A 20,296-nucleotide genomic window follows, 5' to 3' on the forward strand; every position below is an offset into this window, starting at 1 on the left:
CAGATGTTTTCAATGATTGACAGATCTGGACTGATAAACTGACCTCCTCAGTTTATCAGTGGACTCTTCTACTACGGAGTCATGCTGTTGGAATACGTACAGAATGTGGTTGGACGTTGTTCTGCTGAAATAAACAAGACCTTCCCTGAAAGAGACGTTGTCTGGATGGCAGCATATGTTGCTCCAAAACATTGAATATATCATTCAGCATTAATGCTTCCTTCCAGATGTTCAAGCTACCCATGTCATGTGCACTAATGGATCCCTGTACCATCACAGATGCTGGCTTTTTAACTGAGCGCTGATAACAAGCTGGATGGTCTCTCTCCTCTTTAACCTTGAGGATGATGCGTCCCCGATTTTCAAAAAGAATCTCAAATTTGTATTCATCAGACCACAGGACAGTTTTCTACTTCACCTCAGTCCATCTTCAATGAGCTCAGGTGCAGAGAAAGCGGCGGCGCTCCAGAACCATGTTTACATCCGGTTTCTTGTTTGCATGGTAGAGGTTTGACCTGCATCCACAAATGCATTAAAAAAAATAAAAAAATTTACAGGAAGATTAACACAAACATTGTTCTGTTCCCTTTCTGTTTGCTGTGGCTCAAGTGGCCTCTTCCTGCTTGAGCTTGAGTCAGGTAGGGTCGTTAAGGTGATGTGTCGGTGCTACAAATACCAGCCTGGTTTCAATTGTCTCTGTCTCCGAGGCACCACATCTCCTAGTTTGGTTCGGGGGATTTTACCTTTAACACTTGCACCCTTCTCTCACCCATCTCTCACCCATCTCTCACCCATCCATGCATTGCATTCACCACTGATGCTACTCATCTTCACACCTCATGTTTCTTTTATGGTTATAGTTTGTTGATTTTACAATAAATCTGAACATTGGCATTTCAACCTGTCTTGTCTCGCCTCCTCTTTGTCGCAAGTGTTAAGCCAGTTTGTGACAACATGCACACAAAGCTGATTTGGTCATTGTTCCCACAAAATAAATGTGCAGGGACTTTAAATCTTTCTATTACAAAGGCACTGAATATATTGCCACCATTTTCATACACATTGGACAAATGGCACTTTGTTTCAGAATATAAAACATGCATGTTAAAGTCTAACACAGAAATGCTTCTAAGCGGGCAGGCCGACTGAAACAGCAGTCATACGCTGCCCCCTGCTGTCGGAAGCAAGATATTGTTGGGGCTTTTCTTTGCCAACTCCTGACGTGTTTAAGAGTTATGCATAATTATTAACATAAATTGATAATTTCGTACGTGTGTTACAAAAGAAAAAGTTTCAGAAATGTAATCCATATTACATCTGCTGTGAATGTGTGTGTGAGTGAGCGTGTGTGTGTGTGAATTTTGAAAGTAGTTGGAACACATTTGTTTTCTTCAGTCCATCAGTTCCTTCTCATACCAATAATATTAATAATTGTTATTAATATTGATGGTCATGTACAGTGCATCTGGAAAGTATTCACAGCACTTCACTTTTTCCACATTTTGTTATGTTACAGCCTTATTCCAAAATGGATTAAATCATCCCCACAGCATGATACTGCCACCACCATGCTTCACTGTAGAGATGGTATTAGCCAGGTGATGAGCGGTGCCTGGTTTCCTCCAGACATGACGCTTGGCATTCAGGCCAAAGAGTTCAATCTTTGTTTCATCAGACCAGAGAATTTAGTTTCTCATGATCTGACAGTCCTTCAGGTGCCTTTTGGTAAACTCCAGGTGGGCTGTCATGAGCCTTTTACTGAGGAGTGGCTTCCGTCTGTCCACTCTACCATACAGGCCTGCTTGGTGGAGTGCTGCAGAGATGGTTGTCCTTCTGGAAGGTTCTCCTCTCTTCACAGAGCAACGTTGGAGCTCTGTCAGAGTGACCATCGGGTTCTTGGTCACCTCGCTGACTAAGGCCCTTCTCCCCCGATCGCTCAGTTTGGCCGGGCGGCCGACTCTAGGAAGAGTCCTGGTGGTTCCAAACTTCTTCCATTTACAGATGATGGAGGCCATTGTGCTCATTGGGACCTTCAATGCTGCAGAAATGTTTCTGTACCCTTCCCCAGATCTGTACCTCGATACAATCCTGTCTCGGAGGTCTACAGACATTTCTTGGTTTGTGCTCTGACATGCTCTGTCAACTGTGGGACCTTATATAGACGGTGTGTGTCTTTCCAAATCATGTCCAATCAACTGAATTTACCACAGGTGGACTCCAATCAAGTTGTAGAAACATCTCAAGGATGATCAGTGGAAACAGGATGCACCTGAGCTAAATTTTGAGTGTCATTGTAAAGGCTGTGAATACTTATGTACATGTGATTTTTTCATTTTTTTTAAATTTTTAATAGATTTGCAAAAATTTCAAAAAAACTTTTTTCACACTATCATTATGGGGTATTGTGTGTAGAATTTTGAGGAAAAAAATTAATTTAATCCATTTTGGAATAAGGCTGTAACAACAAAATGTGGAAAAAGTGAAGCGCTGTGAATAGTTTCTGGATGCACTGTATAGCATGTGAGCAAAGATAACTTTGCCAATGTGACTTTTGCCTACATATTGTACACAGTGTTGTCATGGATTTGGTGGAGAAGGAATGCTATTAGTGGTCATGGGTAGCAGGTATGAACTTTGGCAATGTCATCTTTGCTCAAAGCCACAAGTATGTAATGATAGAAAACTTGTAAAGCTGGTGGTGGCGTAAGTAATGACAGGAGAAGTTCTGGGACGCCGGGACTGCTGTTGATCCTTCCTGAAGTGTCGTGGGCCGAACTCAGTGATGGTTCATTTAACCCCAGTGAGATCCACAGAAATTGCAATTTGATGCAAGCACAGAAAAAAAGCCCCTTTTGCTGCATGAAAATGTCAGAGCTGCTGGATCTGCACTGCTGGGTACAAAAATAAGGCCCCAAGTGTTTACCATCACACAGCGATTACATGCATTTGATAATAATCCAAAGCACACTCACACATCTACTGAGGAATAGTTTCAAAAGAAGAAAGAGAAGGCTATGGCCTACTCAAGAAAAAAAAAAAAGAACAGATTTGAATCCCATTGCAATGCTGTGGGGGGGGGGGGGGGGGGGGTGTTAAAAACAGGCAGTGCATGCCAGAAAACACTGTTGCTCATATAGTAATTTTGAATCAAAGAAGTTTCAAAAGTTTCAGAAAGCTGATGTCAGAGACTTGTGAACAATTACTCAAAACACCTACAAGAAGTTATTTCTGCTGAAGGGGCAATTCTAGGTTTTGAAGCCAAGGCTGTTTCTATTTTTCCACAGAAGGATTTTACATCTATTCATAGTTTTTTTGTGGTGGTGAAAAATATCAACTTTATTTCTTTATTTCTGGTATTAAAAGGATCATGTGTCTGCTTGACCAAATATGTTGAAAAAGTCAACAATATCCTTGTTTTTTCACAACAGTAGGTGCTTGGTTGCTCCTGTCCAGAGGTATTTAAGAGTGTTTAAAAAACACTAATACATTTTAGGAATATGTAAAGAGCTGTTGGACATGGTTGGTCTATCTTAGCTTAAAGACTAGAGACTGAGAACAAAGTTAAAGAGGTGCTCCAATCAACAGCTTTATATCTTACTGCTGAACATGCTGTGTATCTCATTAGTTTGTTCTTTACACAAACAGAAATGTCCAAGCTCAGTTTGACATGTGGGCAGGAGAAACCTGGGATTTAACCACCAACCTTATAATTACTGGCCCCTGTGACACTGCTTAATCATCCTGTAAATAATCCACCAACAATCAGTTTATGTTTTAGTATTTTATACATCTCAGTTATTAAGACAATTACCTTTCTCAGGTTCTTTCACTTATAATAGTACATATCTACATTTTTTTTTATTTGGGTCTTTACAACAACAACTGAACAACAACAACAAAAAAATTAGATTACAAAATTAACAGCCTGTACATCTCATAGAAATGATAAGACTCGGTCTTTGATTATTGAACTCTATTTAATGACCAGAACTTTCTTACTTCCACGCATGGCAAGAAAAAGTGAACGACTTGTCTCTTGAGGATCAAGACAATGAAGAAGGTGTAATATGATGAACGGTGAGAAGATAGTGATGCTGGAGATGGAAGTTCAGCAACTCAACACTGTTCAGCCAAAAAAAAAGAAAAAAAGAGCTGGAATGTTCCACACAGACTCCATTTGTACAGATCAGCAGCTCTGTGGCTGTTCTCTGACTCTCTTGTCTCTCCTAAGTGTTGACGTCTATCATGTGGTGACTACACTGTACTTCTTACAGCTTTCCTGCATTCGTTAGCGAGCTGCTAATACAGTGAAATGTCCGATGTAGATGCCATTTGGATCGGTTGCCACTGGCATGGCTGGTGTGTTACTTTAATTTCTCTTCTCAGAATGTCCCTATTCACCTTTTTTTTTTTTTTTATAAAGTTTGAAATGTCTTTTCCAATTTTCAAGCACAACAGATACAACCTAGATGTATCCCCTATTTTCATCTCTGACACTCTCAATAGAATAAAATGGAAAGGAAAAGAGAAAATTCAGAGGAAGGCAGAGTATGGAGAAAAAAACCCAAAGAAACCAGGATATAGACACAAGTATCATCAAAATGGTTCAATGGTGAGCCACACAGAATGCAAAATATATCTGGAAACTAACAGGTTAATACTTGTCAGATAAATTCAGTGGGAAGAAAATATTCCACCTGCTTTTATCTAAGAATTGTTTGCACAGCGAAAACAACCATTACAATAAAAAGCAAGAGTAAAAATCATATTTGTCATATGATATCCTTGATGTCAAATAATTAAAGCATTATGCAGCAGAATGGCCGCTGTTTGTATTTGATTATTATTATTAGTAACACAGTATTCTAATGTTAAAGGTGGGAGACGTGATACAGATGAAAAACCTTTATTTCTCAAATGTGTTTTAAAAGAAGAACAGATACTGCGTCAGTATTCTAAATCAAAAACCATTTGGTGATTTGGCTCTCTTATAGACTCGCGTCTACTTCACGACCGAGGACGGCAAAAATGGAAGTTCATCTGTTAACAACCTGCTCTGCTTCACTTCCCATACTTTGTTTTCCAGCTTTATTTAGCCCCTTCAGGACCAGCAAGCGCCTCACCACAAGTCTCCATTTCATCCAAAGTCTTATATTTAGCCTGTCAGTCTGTCTCCTCTGTCAGTGTCTGATGCTCCTTTTGCTTTTCCAAGCTATTTGAGTACATTTTCTGCTTGTTCTATTGCAATTAGTTCTATTAATTAGGTGCCATACACCTTAATCCTAGGAAGAAAAGGGAAAAAAGGTGAAATTGCCTCTTCCATGCGGTCTGGTTATTTGTGGTTCTGTGAGATGTTGACTGAAGGTCTGGAATCGGAGGTTTAATGAAGGACTGTGGTGTCAGGAGCCGGCGGTCGGAAGAAGCGAGCAGGCCAATGACAACATGTGGCACACTGGCAGGCGAGGAGACTGGATCAGTAGTGGTATAACATCTCAATGACTGGAAAACAAAACCCTGGAAAATTGCACAGTGACTGGGAAGGACATGCTGAGGTTTAAAAAGGATGGTAGAGAAATTAAATCTGAGGATGAGGGAAGACCCTGAAAATCCCCAGGGAAAAACTGATCTGAAGGAAAATGTGGGTGACATAATTGTCTATAACTGTGTCATAGTTCATTGAAATGACACTCACTTTAAACTCAGCTGTGCCAGGTTTCAGTCCAAAGACCAGAAACCAGTGAAAAGTGTTTGGTTTGTATTCAATTTTTAAACATTTGCTTTTGCATTCAGCTATAGACCAAATGTTACATTGAAACCCCAAAAATAAATGGTCATTACAATGGTTTGATTTTTATCATTTATTTAAAGATGGCGTTAAAAACAGACATTAATTTGTAGTTGAAATCAATGCATGGGTTCAGGAACTCTAACGAAAACCATTGGCTGTGGCTGCTAGCACTGTCCATGTTGCCGTTGCCTAGCAACTGTGTTATCATGGCAACCACTTGAACAACGAGCTCACAAGTTCCATTTGAACGCAACAAATTTCACATATGGCTGCAGATATATATTTTTTTCTTTGGGTGGGGGGTGGTGGCGCATTCTCTGCATTCAAATTGCCATCAATAAAATATACCTGTGTTCATTGTCCATTGCTTATGCAGCAAACTAGCCTGGTGCGAACCAGACTCAATTTCAGTCCGTGCATATTGGTCTGGACATCCTTCACAGATAATCGTTTGCCGTCTTTCCATCCTACTTGGCGTCCACCTCGAGTTAATTTAAATCAATCAGCATGCACCGAAACCAGCCCACACTCTGCCACCGCTGCAACTACCTACGACCTTTGCCCACCAAAACGTTTTTTCCTGAGTACAGCATATTTAAAAAATTGTTTTAATGAATGCCAGCAGCTTGACGAAGTGCTGAGCGTTTATTCTGGGCTGAACCCTGAATGCTCAGCGTTTTTTACTGGTAAACAAGAGTTGAAAAATATTAATGCTGCACTTGTCAGTGTTGCCAGCTGTCTAATCATAATAAAGGAGGGGCGGGACAAACATGGTTAATCATTGATACTGGTCGCTGATTGGTCCGCCCTTCGGAGTGGCTGTGCAAGCGCTAATACAAGCTGAGTTACCAGACTGTATTCACCACGAAGAAAACTCAAGCTTTGAGCTACGGTTGATGCAGCCAGGCTAGCAGCAAACCGCTGGCCCACACAACGCCATGCGCGCTCTCTGCCCGGTGCAGTGCAAATCTGAATTTATCCTCCAAAGTGCTGAATGCCTTCAAAGTTTCGCATTTTCTCTCTCAAGTTGGTTCCGACAACGAACTGCAGTCAGGTCAACACACAGTAAGGAGGATGGGCACTAAGACAAGCTTGCTTTAGACTGATAGTTTCTGATAGTTTGTGCAGAAATTCTTTGGATGTGTCTGGGTGATCTCAGACAATCTTGCAGGTAGTTCTGCAGTCCTTGGTTTTTGGGACTTTGATTATCTGATATATTTGCATTGGAAGTACAAAGCATGTAAACTTTCACTCTCTCTCTCTCTTTATATATATATATATATATATATATATATATATATATATATATATATATAAATAAATTGAAATTTAAAAACATGAATAACTTCAATTTAGTTCATTTCATACACAACAAATATTTTTATGCTTTTTTTTCTTCAAAAATTACAGGAGAACTTGTCGGAAGCAAATCCTTTATAGTGCAAAATCTAAGCCTTTTCATCAGTGCAAAGCATCTCTGGAATGTTCTCTGAGTGTTATTTCATTGTCTGGTGGGACGTTTTGCTCACAGCAAGCTGTGTTCATGTAGTTTTTCCACCTGTTTCCGACATTTCTGCCACGCCCTCCGAAAGAAGAGCAGCAAAGGTTATGAATAAGGATGCTCTGAGCTCTGGTCACTGCCTTGGCTGTCCTCCTCAGTCACTGACATCGGTGAGCTGGCTGAGTGCTGCATTCCTACTGTTGGTAGTAAGGTTTCCTTTTGGGTTTTCATCAGTTCTTTCTCACGTGGATTTGACCCCTGCAGGCCTCCCTTTACTCGCTTCCACTTCATCCTCCTGTTCTGGAACCACACCTTCACCTGAGAGTAAACAGAACAGCAAGACATTATTTTATACTGAGTGAAAATCAGAAGGAAAACTGAACACTTCTGCCTGTAGACACATGTAGACATTGAATGTAGCATGAGTACCCAATTTGATGAATATGACTAATATATTTGTATTAAGGGACACCAACAGTGTCAACCTCACCCTGAATCCAACCATCATTAATCTCTAAGGGACTGATTTGAGGCACTAATAGGTAAGGAAGGACTGAAGCCATAAATATTTTTTCCATTGAGCATATGGCTGGTTAGTATTGCATTAGAATTGCGTTGCATCAGAAAAAAACAACACATTTATAGTTGTGTTTGTAAGTGTATGAATCTGTTTTTATTGTTGCAGCAAGAAATGAGTAACCAGAGTTAAACTCCTGAGGGAGACTGCTGCTTTTTATAATTTGTTTCTTATTAAAAAAAGGTTTGGTGGACATGTGAGACATGTGAGACATGTTAGAACCTTTTGTTTTAAATGTGAAGCATTTTATTTGAAGAAAGGAAAACACTGCAATCCAGCAGAGGAACCTTATCTCATCTGTGAAACATGGTAGTGGTAGAATCATGTTTGGGCCCGTTTTGCTATATCTGGGCCAGGACAGCTTGCCGTCATTGATGGAATGATGAATTCTGAATTATACCAGTAAATTCCTAAAGGAAAATGTCAGAAAATCTGTCTATGAACAGAAACTTAAGAGAAAGAGGGCCATGCACTAAGACAACAACCCAGCACAAAAGTCACAATCTGGACCTTTGAATCAATGGAAAAGGCATGGAGGGCAAATTTATTTATATAGCACCTTTCATACCCCCAGACAACACAAATTGTTGAACAAAATGCAGGAAAAGCCATAATCAATGGCAAATGCAATCAATAAAAACAGGCGCAATAGATAAAAACAGAGGCACAATCAACAAAGGCAATCTAGAACACTGTAGCAACAATAAAACAATTAAATGATCATAGAGTTTTCAACTAAAAGCAGTATTTAACAAAAATGTTTTTAATTTAGATTTAAAAGTGGTCAGCGATGTCTGAAGTCTCGGGTCTTCTGGTAGCCTGTTACACATTCTAGCAGCATGGAAGCTAAAAGCTGCTTCAACTTGTTTTGAAGTAACTCTGGGAACAATTAGAAGTCCAGAGCCATATGACCTCAAGGGTCTGGAGGGTTTCTATTTGACTAGTAAATCAGAGATATATCTCTTGGACTTAAGCCGCTTAGAGATTTATGGATAAGTAATAAAATCTTGAACAGTATTCTCAGAGAATCGGGAAGCCAATGCAGCCATCTGAGTACAGGAGTTATATGCTCATATTTTGTGGCCCTGGTCATAACCCTGGCAGCAGTGGTTTGTATCACATGGATTTGTCTGATCACTGCTTTAGAGAGACCTGTGAGGAGCCCATTGCAGTAGTCAAGCCTCCAAAAACATGTGCCAGTTTCTCTAAATCCAGTCTCATTATAAAATCTTTAATCCTTGCAATATTTTTAAGGTGGTAGAAAGCTATTCTCGTCATTGATTTGATGTGGCTATTGCAATTCAGGTTTGAGTCTATGATAATGCCAAGGGTTTTGACTTGATTGGTACTGATTGGTGACAGATTGTTAAACTCAGTACAGACTTTGAGTTGTTGTTCATTGGGCCCAAAGACAATAACTTCAGTTGTGTTGTGGAAGGAGCAGGTGGTGAGGTGGTTGTGAGGAACCCACCACCATCTGTTATGTTCAAAGGAATAGGCTAAAATTCCTTCATCCCAATGTGGAAGACTGATCGACAGTTACCAGAAATCTTCAGCTGCAGTTATTGTTATTCAAGGGGTTCACTCTTGATACTGGACATTTCACATGCTTTTGCCACTCACAGATATTATGAAACATTGGATCATTTTCCACAATAAGTAAATGATCAAGTATAATATTTATATCGTTTGTTTAATTGGGTTCTCTTTATCTACTTTTAGGACTTGTATGAAAATCTGCTGATGTTTTTGGACATATTTTTGCAGAAATATAGAAAATTCTAAAAGGTTCCCAAAATTTAAAGCACCACTGTAGCTGTGTTGACATTATTCCTAAGACATTGATATATTGTGTTACAGAGACATCAACTGAGGTTAGCATGCTTATAAGCGAACCCCGCAAAGTTTTTTCTTGACTGGTGAGTAGACAGCTGTTGATGCTAAGAATGGTTACGTAATGTTAGGTTGTACAGACAGGTAACTGTATAAAGTCAGGGATGTACTGACCATTGGGGATACAGGGACAAATCCAAGACAGCTCTGTGAAGCGGTGGACTGTGAAAATATCCATAAAGTTTTGACCAACACTGTCTATCTTTTTACTGTCAGTCTCTGTGCCTGTCATTCGTGGTGCGCATGACAGCGTGCTGCAGGCGGTCATGTCCCAGCTGATGAGTTCAAGGCTGAATTTATTTTTCATTACACCTCTGTGTAACTTTACTGACTGTGTTAATATGTTAAATTGGCTGTTTAAAAAAATAAAATAAAAAATAAATTAAAATAGCTATATAAGAGCAAGCTCAATTAGCTCATCATCTGTAGCTATTGACAACACAAATTGTACTGAAAAACATTTCAAATGTTTTCGATAGATGGTTTTGCTGTGGCTGTTTTTTATTTTTGGGCAGTTTTTTGCTACTATGATTTGGCCAAAAACAGAAAAAACAAACCCATTTTAGTTTACAGGGTATTATTATTATTATGTTTTATCTTTTCAAAGGATTTGACCAAATCTCTTTCAGAAAAAACAGTAACAGTATTGTTCTTCTAATAATGCACCAATGTACAGCCTCTATTTCTGCACAAAGTGTAAATCCAAAAGTGTTGCTCGCTGACATCTGGTTAATTTTTTGGGTGTCAGTGTAATGCTACAAGCCAATGATCAAATGTGTGGTGTGGTGTTGCAGTTGGCACCACAGCGTCATACTGTATTTCCACATAGGCAGGCAGTTATGTGCTGATGCATGAGTCCCAGAGGCCTCGTGGTTCTCCCTCCTGCCTCCTTTCCCTGACTCCACAGTTTATTTAGTATTTGCTCATGGTGATGAATAAGCTGCTGCCTAAAATGGGGATATCCAATCTGGACCAATGGGGTTCACTCCAGCCCTCTCCTGACTCATAATATTACATTTCAACTCTATACTCATATGTTAACAGACATAAACACACCCACACACACACACCCACACACCCACACCTTTTAGCCCCCCTTCCTGTCCATCCCAGAGGTAAATAGCACTACCAGAGGTCTTATCATGTAGAATTTATTTTAGGTACTGAATAATGGCCGACCATTCATGCACTGAGATTTAAATTTAGAGGGTAAACAGTTCAATGTGTAGCTTGTTTTTTTTTCATAAACAGCTTCCAAAAACCCATACTGCTGCTGTTTTAAAAAGGCATTCAGCTATTTATAACTATCCTGATTCCTGTGTGTCACCATAAAACTGTAACAACATCAACAGATCTCAGGTCAGTTTACAGTGACCTGTAACTGACATAGTAAAGGAACAGAAAATGATATGTGGCTAATCAGAGTAGACATCAACTGATTGTGGTAAATAAATAAAATTTCCCCAAAACTTGAACTGTCATACCAAAGTCTTTTTTTTTTACACTCAGCAGAAGTGGTAGTCTTTATTAAAATTAAATATAAACTTATTAAAATTTATAAAATGTTAATGTGTTTAATAGGCAAACTAATGAATAAAAGATTATGTATCTGGAAATTGAAATGAATGTTGCTTACGGTCTGACAGCAGACAAAAACATTAGTCCAGTGCAGAGCAATGATGACACTGTAATTTTCTTCAAAATATAACAAATAAAATGAAATTAATTAATATTTAAAAAAAAAAATTCTGATTGTGTTTTCTGTCATTTGAGGTTGGACTGCAGCTCTCAATTGCAGTATTGTGTCCACTAATTCAATAGTTCTATGACTGGAGACGAGCTAAGACAAACTATTCCTCCCCATGAATTCAGTTTTCCGCAGCCTTCAGTCTGTTTTATTTAAAGTAGACGGGAATATGTTTTTCATGATTAAATACGGTTCCATTTAGCTATTAATTTGTAATAATGTAATAATTAAATAACATGTTTTCACACATTTTCAATATTGTAGTTTCTATAGTCTCTAAATTGCAACTGTGGTCAATATAAAATTAATTTCAATAAATTAGACATAAAGAAGTAATGAAAACAGGGCCCAAAGTCTGGAAAAAAATACTAGACAAGGAGTATCTTGAAAGTTTTAGGATGCAAACTAGTCAGCAATACATCCTTAAGTATCCTGGGTTTGGTTTTTATGAACATTTCTATTTCTCCAGATAAAATACAATATGCAAAAACACTGCTTTCAGATTTTGCAGCATTAATTCTTTATAGCTTTTGATGGAGTTTCTTTCTACTTCCTGTTTTTGTGCTGTACTTAACAGATCTCAGTGTGTTTCTCCACACAAATGATGCTGATAGTGATCATTTCATCTAATCCTGAGTGCGACAGCAATTTTTTTTTTAAATGAAGAACTGCTCTGAGAAGGTGATCCCTAATGTGTTTAGAAAAGTAGCTGGCCAAAGAGGCTTTAGTGGATCAGGCACTCAAAGGCAATATCATACAACTGCATTTAATATTGATGTACTTATTTTAATGTTTAATGGACAGATGTTACTTTTCGTTACTTTAATAAAAAAAATTTGTCCATTTGCCTTTATAGAAGTAATAGAAAGGAGCAGGTTGCAGCCACTTTAAAACAGAAGTTGGCACTTTATATTGGACCAATAGATCTTCACACCACTGCTTAGCAGCATCTTAACGCATTTTTAATAAGAATGCCAGCAATATCACAGTAATTTATTACCTCTCTAAGATCTGCCCTCTTTTGGATCTGTGATTGAAAATCTATCTTAAAATTAGTGGTGTCAAACTATAGAGTCATGTTTGTTAGGGAGACCTGTTGATTTTGATGCAGTTATAATAGTCAGGTTTTCAACAAAAAAGTAGCTCCTGTAACTTATTTGTATTTCATGACTTGAAGCATGTTAGCTGGCACAATTTTGGTAGCTATTTATGGTGTTTCCTCCTCACATGCCCACCCAAAGGTTCACAGTCATTTACGAGTACCATACTTGTCGTTCCGTGAGGTCGAGGTTGACAGCTATTTCGTAACGTCTCAGTCTGGTCAAATAGTTGTGGTGTGCAAACTCAGATTCCAGTTCCTGGATCTGTTCTTTGGTGAAGGCTGTGCGCTCCTTCCTGGGCTTGCTGCTCATATCTGACTTATAGTTCTCTTCTTGGGGCTCTGAAATGAAAAACAGAACATTTTCCAGCCACAACTGTGTGTCCAAAAGAGATGCAGAGGAAGAAAAAAAAAAAGTAAGTTAGAAAAAAATAATGAGTGGGGGTGGGGTGGAGATTTAAAATACTGCAGGGTCCCACCTGAAACAAAAATAAAATGAATGCCTTCAAAAGGTATAGAGCATTTTCAGAGGAAACACGTGGTAAAATCCATGTCTGTTACAACCTGGATCCGTTTTTTCAACATCATTTTGACTGGTTATGATAAGACTGCACACATTCAGAACTCCCGAGCTCTGGTAAACCACTGTATGAAAAATACAAACAGGTCAGACAAGCTAGCAGTGAAGCCAGAACATTGAAACCATTTTACCCACGAGAGTGCTCCTTAATCTCTGCAAAAGAACTGTGCATAAAGCTGCCTAATTGTTAGTCAGTAAAACATGGTGTTAACCATGGACTTAGCATGCAGGACGATGAGGTTCTACTCAAGGAGGTGACGTTTTTTTTGTTTTTGTTTTTTTTGTTCATAACCCTAACAATGTTTTTTTCCCCAACCATGACCACATCGGTTTGCGCATGGCTTTGTTTACCTATAATTTTCCTTTCCACTAAAGCAAAGTGTGTAGTAGTTACAGCTGGCACTGTCTATACGTAACAATACTACGTTGTGCTTCAGTGGAAGGGCGTGTCTACTGCACACTATGCTGTGATACCGGGTTGCATAGTTACCACCAGCCTGATCGTTTGGGTGCTCATGGGTCTTTTCCTGTTTGACTTTTTAGCCGTGATGTTGCTGCCCAGAAGGCAATCCTAAAGAGCCCGAGCCACAACAGACAGCTCTGCTACATTAATTTCGGCTTAATACAGTATTTAATAGCAATGACAAGAATAAAAGGATATTCAAAGGTGGGAGTTTTCTTAGTTTCAGTGGCTCCAAGAGTTCAACACACTGTAATTTGACAAACCACATGCAAATAGATAAAAAAAAAAAAAATCTTAAAAAAACAAACAAACCAACAATATATATGTATTAGCTGCAAATAGCACTCTAAGAAAATATTCATATGTGGGGATGTTTTAAAGTACAACTCCATTTCTGAAAAAGTTGGGACACTGTGTAAAATGTCAATAAAAACAGAATGCAGTGATTTGCAAATCATATAAACCCGTATTTAATTGTTAATAGACCTAAGATAAACAATAAAACAATAACATGTCTTTGTTTCAGCACTTGATATGTTGGCTTTGGTCTCTTTTCAATTAAATGTAGGTTTATGAAATTTGCAAATCATTGCATTTGGTTTTTGTTGACATTTCACACAATCCAAACTTTTTCAGAAACAGGGTTGTAGAACAAAAAAGTGACCACCCAAACTCGACTCATCCCACAAACTGTAAACTTCAGCTTGCATTTTACAGTGTAGTGACGGCATCCGCATCATAGAGCAATGTTTCCTCCTAAAAGAAAAACAAAATGTTATGTTTTCTACTGTGTTTCTGTGCACTATCTTCTGATTCAATTGGCAGTGTTACTTTCTTTCCTCCCGTCTGTGTGTTTTATGCTGGGCTCAGCCTCTAAACGCACACACACACACACACACACACACACACACACACACACACACACACACACACACACACACACACACACACACACACACACCAGCAGAGCTGAGACACAGACATGAAGTGAACATCTGGACAATGACCTTTTATGGTACTGTAAGTAAAATAAAAGTTCAATAAAACCCCAAAATTAATTAACTGGGTAATTTATTACTGGACCCCAAACTTCAGAGTATCTCATTGTTTAACCTGAACCTGCTAACAATGGTGTTAGACGCTCTGCTGCTGATCGTGCATGTCTTCCTTGGCAGAGCACTAGCAGACTTGTGGGATAACATTTTATTGACCCACCCTATAGAATACAGCACAGTGTCGCACTATTTTGTGTTTGGTCTGTTTGCAATCAAAAGTCAAGTTTGTAAATGATTATTTTGATATCATATTTTGAAATTCTCCCTGACAGCTTTGTTGGTTTTGACCTACACTCATATGACACAGGAGTTTCTATTGGTGGGTTAGACTTGGATCCGCAGCATGGCTGGACTCACACTTCACTCCAGGTTGTGGATCCAAGTCAAACCCACTAATAGAAACTCCTAGGGATGAGTGACTACAACTTTATCTGTATCTGTATCTGTTAAACCAGCTAAATTATCCGTATGCATACTCTGATAGTAGTGATTCGACCGGAAATAGGTGGGAAGTAACCGGAGGTTGTTCATTTACGCCTGAGATTGATATGGGTTGATCAGTAATGGCTAGATTTATTTTTTTATTAGAAACTATTTACAGAACATCCCCAGAATAGAGCTGCAGAGCAACGTTTTTGATCACAAGAGTAAGAAAACTATTTACAGAACAATTTATTTATTTATTTTTTATAAAAGTTGCTATATTTATTGTTTTTGTTGCGCTGTAGCGAGAACAATTGTCAGGCTAGTCATATAAAAAAACTAAATAATAATAAACTTTACTTTGTAATAATGTGTGTTTGTCTGTGTGTGTGTGTGTGGGGGGGGGGAGGCTGTATTCTCACTGACAGCGGTCAACTGAGTGAAGATATCTTAACAAGGTAGGAGATCCGATTGAAAAAAAGGAAAACAAACCAAATCATTTCATTTTCAGTTCATATATTTTTTATTGACAAATTAGATTTTTGATTGCAGTGCTAGAAATTTGCTCTGAAAACTGCCTTTTATGCTTGCATAGAAAAGACACAAAAAACGGCCCCAGATTAATCAGTCACCACTAGATACCACTCAATCCTACACACTGCTCCTTTCAAAGGCATCTTTTATTCTAACTTGACAATACTTATTTCCTATAAACATTGTTTTTCTGTGAACTTTCATGCTTTCAGGATGAAAATACATTTCCCCTACTTCCATTGTCTGTTATTAAAACCCATTTCAAGTATTTCTTAAATTAATTTCTGGAAAGTGAATTTGAAAAATTAATGGAGTGTTTGGAGAGTAAAGTTTAACAGTGAGAAAACATTCCATAATCATTTCTACACTGTTCTCCAGTCTGTGGTGCATAAATCCTGCTGAAATGTCATTAACTGTAAATGTGGGATGTGCTGTTCCATGTGCCAGGAAAAAGGTGTGATCTGTGCCAGCATGTGGGCCTACAGAATAGTATAAAATAAATCAGATATAATTGTATAAAAAGACATTGGACATTGGAGTTTTGTGTCATATAATTATGTTGTCATAATATTTTAATTATTATATAATTTATTCATTTTTTTAGTCCTCAAATTTTTGTTTCCACTTCCTCTTACAGTTTTAATCAGCAGAGTTGCTACATTGTAAGGTAATTCCACAAAAACTGCTCTTTGCAGGGCTGTGGGTCTATTTCATCATCACCAGATTATTTCTAATAAACATAAAGTGAAGAAAATGTATAAAAGAGTTGCAGCTTCGGTAAGTGCCAATGAAGTTAGAGTTAGGAAATTGGATTTTGGTTAGACCACTGGCAGCTCCTTCGTATCCCTTCAAGTGTTCAATCTGTCAGTCAAAGGTCCCTCTTTCCTGGCTCGGAGGTCGAAGTCGGAAAGTTCTCAGCTTGGCTTTCACTCCGAGCTGCACATCACTGGGGCTAAATGGTGCAGATCTGGTGCCTGCTTTTGAATCCTGTGGACATATCCTGAAGATGATGTACTCTTTTGTGTCCTGTCCATGGAGGGCATGGATATTTACAAACCTTATTCCAGCATTTTAGAAGAACAGTCTCAGAACAAGGTACATTTATTAGTTTTTCTGTGGCTTCGATTGTGTGATCTTAAGACCCTCAGATATCGTGGAATTGTAATTTGTGTTTTAACTGAGCAGTTTAAAAACTACAAAACTCTCTATTAAAATACATTATACATTTTATTATATCTTCGATACTACCTGTCAAATGAAAAATGAATACATGATTGTATAGCCACCATGACAATTTTATGCTTGGTATTGCATTTAGCCCTTTATGCTGGGAAAGAAAATGAACAGGAAATCAAATGTAATAACATATTTATAAACATCTTCTCTTTTCTTTGTAAATGTTTTTTTTTTTTTTTTTACCAACATTTACTTCAGAGGGGGTAAAGCCTGACCTCAGACTTTTTACAATTCAAGCTATGACTGTATTTGGTGATTTAGTTTCAAAATGTCGAACTAACTTTGAAGATTATCTGAAACAAAAAACAAATGTTTAGGTCTTGAACTACATTTGTGGACATAGAAAATTGTCATTTAGAAGGGTGTGACCACATCTGCACGTTTACATGGAATCATGAACCAAATGCTCGTCTTCTTTTGTCAGTTGCTAAAAGTTATGTATTGCATTATGTGGTTGTCTGCATTAACTTGCATGATTGAGAATCTGTTATATATGTTAAGTCTGAAATACAATATAAAAGATTATTGTTCAATTGATGCAAATCTTAGCATGCTTCAAAAGGTTTATCAACTAAACATGTATATTTTTACTATACAGTAAATAATTGGACTGCTAAAAAAGTGTCTTTAGTATTTTTAGATTTAGAACTTAGATAACTTTAGAGAAAAATGCATCTAAACTGAAGCAAGTTCATTAAAGATTCAAAGTCAAACAACATTAAGGTTCCATGTTTCAAATCTAAATTTTCTTCTTTTTAAAAAACTATTATTAATGTTATAAAAACATTCTTTAGTTCAGCATATTTAACTAAAGCAATATTTAAATTTATTTGGAGCAGTTTTACGTACTGTACAAAGGCTGTAAAATCAGGAACTGAATTTCATCCGAGCAGCCTTTGGGAAAGATAAGTGTCTTTTCAGGTCAGAAAAACTCGAGCTATAAACTGTCTAAAAAACATTGTTTCTTTGGATATTGTTTGAAACATGCAGAAAAGGATTATGGATGTCCTCATCTTACCTGCGTTATCACTCCTGCCCTTACTGCACTTTCTGGCGGTGTCCTCTGAAGACAGTTGTTGGTTGTACTCCCCAGCAGCACATGAGGCCTCCGTGGGATCACTACTGCCTGAAGCGGGATTACTGCCACACAGATTTGAGACCCCCAAGTACAGTTCTGGGGCTGTGGCCTCAAGTGGGAGTAGGCCGACATCGTGCTGAGGGTTAGGCGAGGGCATCTGTGGGGGAACTAGCCAAGTGGACGGGCGCTGAGATTGGAGGGGGTGCTGCTGAGGAGGCAGGTGGCCTCGGTGGGCTGCACCACCAAACACCCGAGTGTTTTCTCCTCCTCTGTGGTTGCAGGAAGTTGAGGAGCTGGGTAGATCCAGGTAAGAGATGTGGTTACTCAGACCGTGAAGGGTGAGTGGTGACTGAGGAATGACAGGGCGAAGGCTCCGAGCTGAGGTGTGAGGGCTACGAAGACAACCAAACACAGAGTGATCCATTGTGCTGAGAGTCCTCCAAACCCCTGCTCCCTGCAGAGTCAACAGAAAACTCTCCAAACAACAAGAAAGAAGAGAAAAGGAGTCAGGGTCCCACTCTCCTGTGCAGCCTCTCAGTTCAGACCTCCAGACCCCCCTAATTTCCAAAGGAAGTCAGCTGAAGGAAGGCAGAGAGGGTTTCCACTGGCAAATGAGTAGGATGGTGGATAAACTCTGAAGCTGGGGGAGGATCTCAGATGTCAGTGGAGAACGCCAGGGCCAGTGTGGAAGGAGAGCAGCTTCCAAGGAAGTTGTGTTGGAAAAGGAGGGAGGGAGGGAGGGAGGGAGGAGGAGGAGGAGGAGGAGGAAGAGGGGGGGATGTTATATATAGTGTGAAACCTGAGAGGTAAGGCTGGATCACTGGCTCAGTGCTACTGACCACATGCATGTGATTATCCTCTAAAATGCAGTGCACAATAAATCTGAACCATTCCAATAGCACTGCTTCAGGAAAAGTGGGCAGTTTATTTTGGGTTTGAGCTGTTTGACCCAGCTGAAAGTTTAAGGAACCGTGTTGCATCAACTGTAGGTTTTTAGATGCAGAGCCAGAGAGCTGTGAGCTAATGAGCAGTGAATTAAGTTGAAAGTGGAATAATACTTACAATGATATTAGAGTATTTGGTGAAGTATTGTGAGTACAGTGACTATGGAAGATGCAAAGACCTTGTGACATCCAACTCCAGTACCTGCTAATCACGGCTGTGCTTTAAGTTTTCAGTAGGGACGAATGAGTACAGCATGATCTGTATCTGTATCTGTATCTGTTAAAGCAACTAAATGATCTGTACACGTATCCGTATGAGGACGGGGTGGGGCTTAAACCGGAAGTTGGCGGCGTTTAGACGGGATGTGTGTGGGTGGGAAGTACCCGGAGGTCGTTAATTTAAGCCCGGGACTGATATGGGGTGATCAGAAATGGCTAAATTTATTATTTATTAGAAAATTATTTACAGAACAGCCCCAGAATTGAGCTTCAGAGCAATATTAGTGATTAGAAGAGTAAGATAACTATTTACAGAACAACTCTGCTTTGGCAAAGAGAGAAAAGAACAGCATAGACAGACAACAAACAATAACAAAGTGCAGATTGGTAGAATCAGTAACTGCAGAACAGAAACATGTTGCTCTGGTGCCACAGATACCTAAAGAAAGGTACAGAGAGAAAAATATCAAATAATGGGTCAGAGAAAACAGAAAATAGATTGTCTCAGCAAAATGCTGGTAGAAACTAGATAATCTAGAGAGCACAAAATTTTTTCTCGGTGAACCAACATTTTTTTTCCATGATTCAGACACACTTGTTACCATCATAATAATGGCCTGCATACCTGGATCAATAGAAGCACAAAAGTAAAACTAATAATTGTAGACCATTTCTGTCTGCTTGTGTTTGGAAAAATATACAAAGTGCAAATTGGATGCTCTAATAAAGTTGTCATGTGTAATGAAACAAAACAAGGAATAGCAAATATATGACCTAATTTTGCATTATATGTGGAGCTTAATGTTTTTCAAGCTTTAGGGACTTTGGGCCAAATTCCCCGACATCTTCTTAAGTCTACGTCAGATTCACGATGTGTTCCTAAACCCCGGATTTGTTCACGTGTTCTTATATTGATGAATCCCACAGTCCTCATGAGTTGAATACACATGCCAGTTGTTCCTACTTAACAGAAGGAAAAGCCCTGCTAATGCCCATAAAAGGACATGAGACTGCAGTGCCGTGTGCACACAGTCACAGACAGCAAGGGAGAACAGAAAAGTTGAAATTTTAATAATGCTGAAAGACAGAACACCGGACTCCAAGAGAGATGGAGAAATGAGATTTCTCGTTCAGTAAACGCTGTATCAGGAGAACGGCG

At 38.8% G+C, this 20,296-nt stretch overlaps 1 protein-coding gene across 1 annotated transcript; it reads right to left on the bottom strand.

Annotated features, from left to right (window-relative positions):
- Positions 1-7,155: 7,155 nt before the first annotated feature.
- On the bottom strand, positions 7,156-18,585 carry LOC138214618 (homeobox protein MOX-2-like). Its single transcript, XM_069176371.1, has 3 exons — positions 17,915-18,585; positions 12,775-12,947; positions 7,156-7,607 (listed from the first exon to the last, which is right to left on the bottom strand). Exons 1-3 carry the CDS (start codon positions 18,396-18,398, stop codon positions 7,395-7,397), a joined length of 870 nt encoding a protein of 289 aa, XP_069032472.1. The 5' UTR covers positions 18,399-18,585; the 3' UTR covers positions 7,156-7,394.
- Between the last annotated feature and the right edge of the window lie 1,711 nt (positions 18,586-20,296).

Source organism: Embiotoca jacksoni, unplaced genomic scaffold (assembly GCF_022577435.1).
Source record: "Embiotoca jacksoni isolate LCO1_2020_lvr unplaced genomic scaffold, fEmbJac1.0.p SCAF_7, whole genome shotgun sequence".
Lineage (NCBI taxonomy): Eukaryota > Metazoa > Chordata > Actinopteri > Embiotocidae > Embiotoca > Embiotoca jacksoni.

What these genes read in the sequence shown, in the direction of transcription:
- LOC138214618 (XM_069176371.1), bottom strand. Translation starts at nt 18,398, where the DNA reads ATGGATCACTCTGTGTTTGGTTGTCTTCGTAGCCCTCACACCTCAGCT. An exon ending in GGGCAGGAGTGATAACGCAG is followed by an intron (nt 12,948 to 17,914) that starts GTAAGATGAGGA and finishes TTTTCATTTCAG; the next exon opens with AGCCCCAAGAAGAGAACTAT. An exon ending in TCGACCTCACGGAACGACAA is followed by an intron (nt 7,608 to 12,774) that starts GTATGGTACTCG and finishes GTTTACTCTCAG; the next exon opens with GTGAAGGTGTGGTTCCAGAA.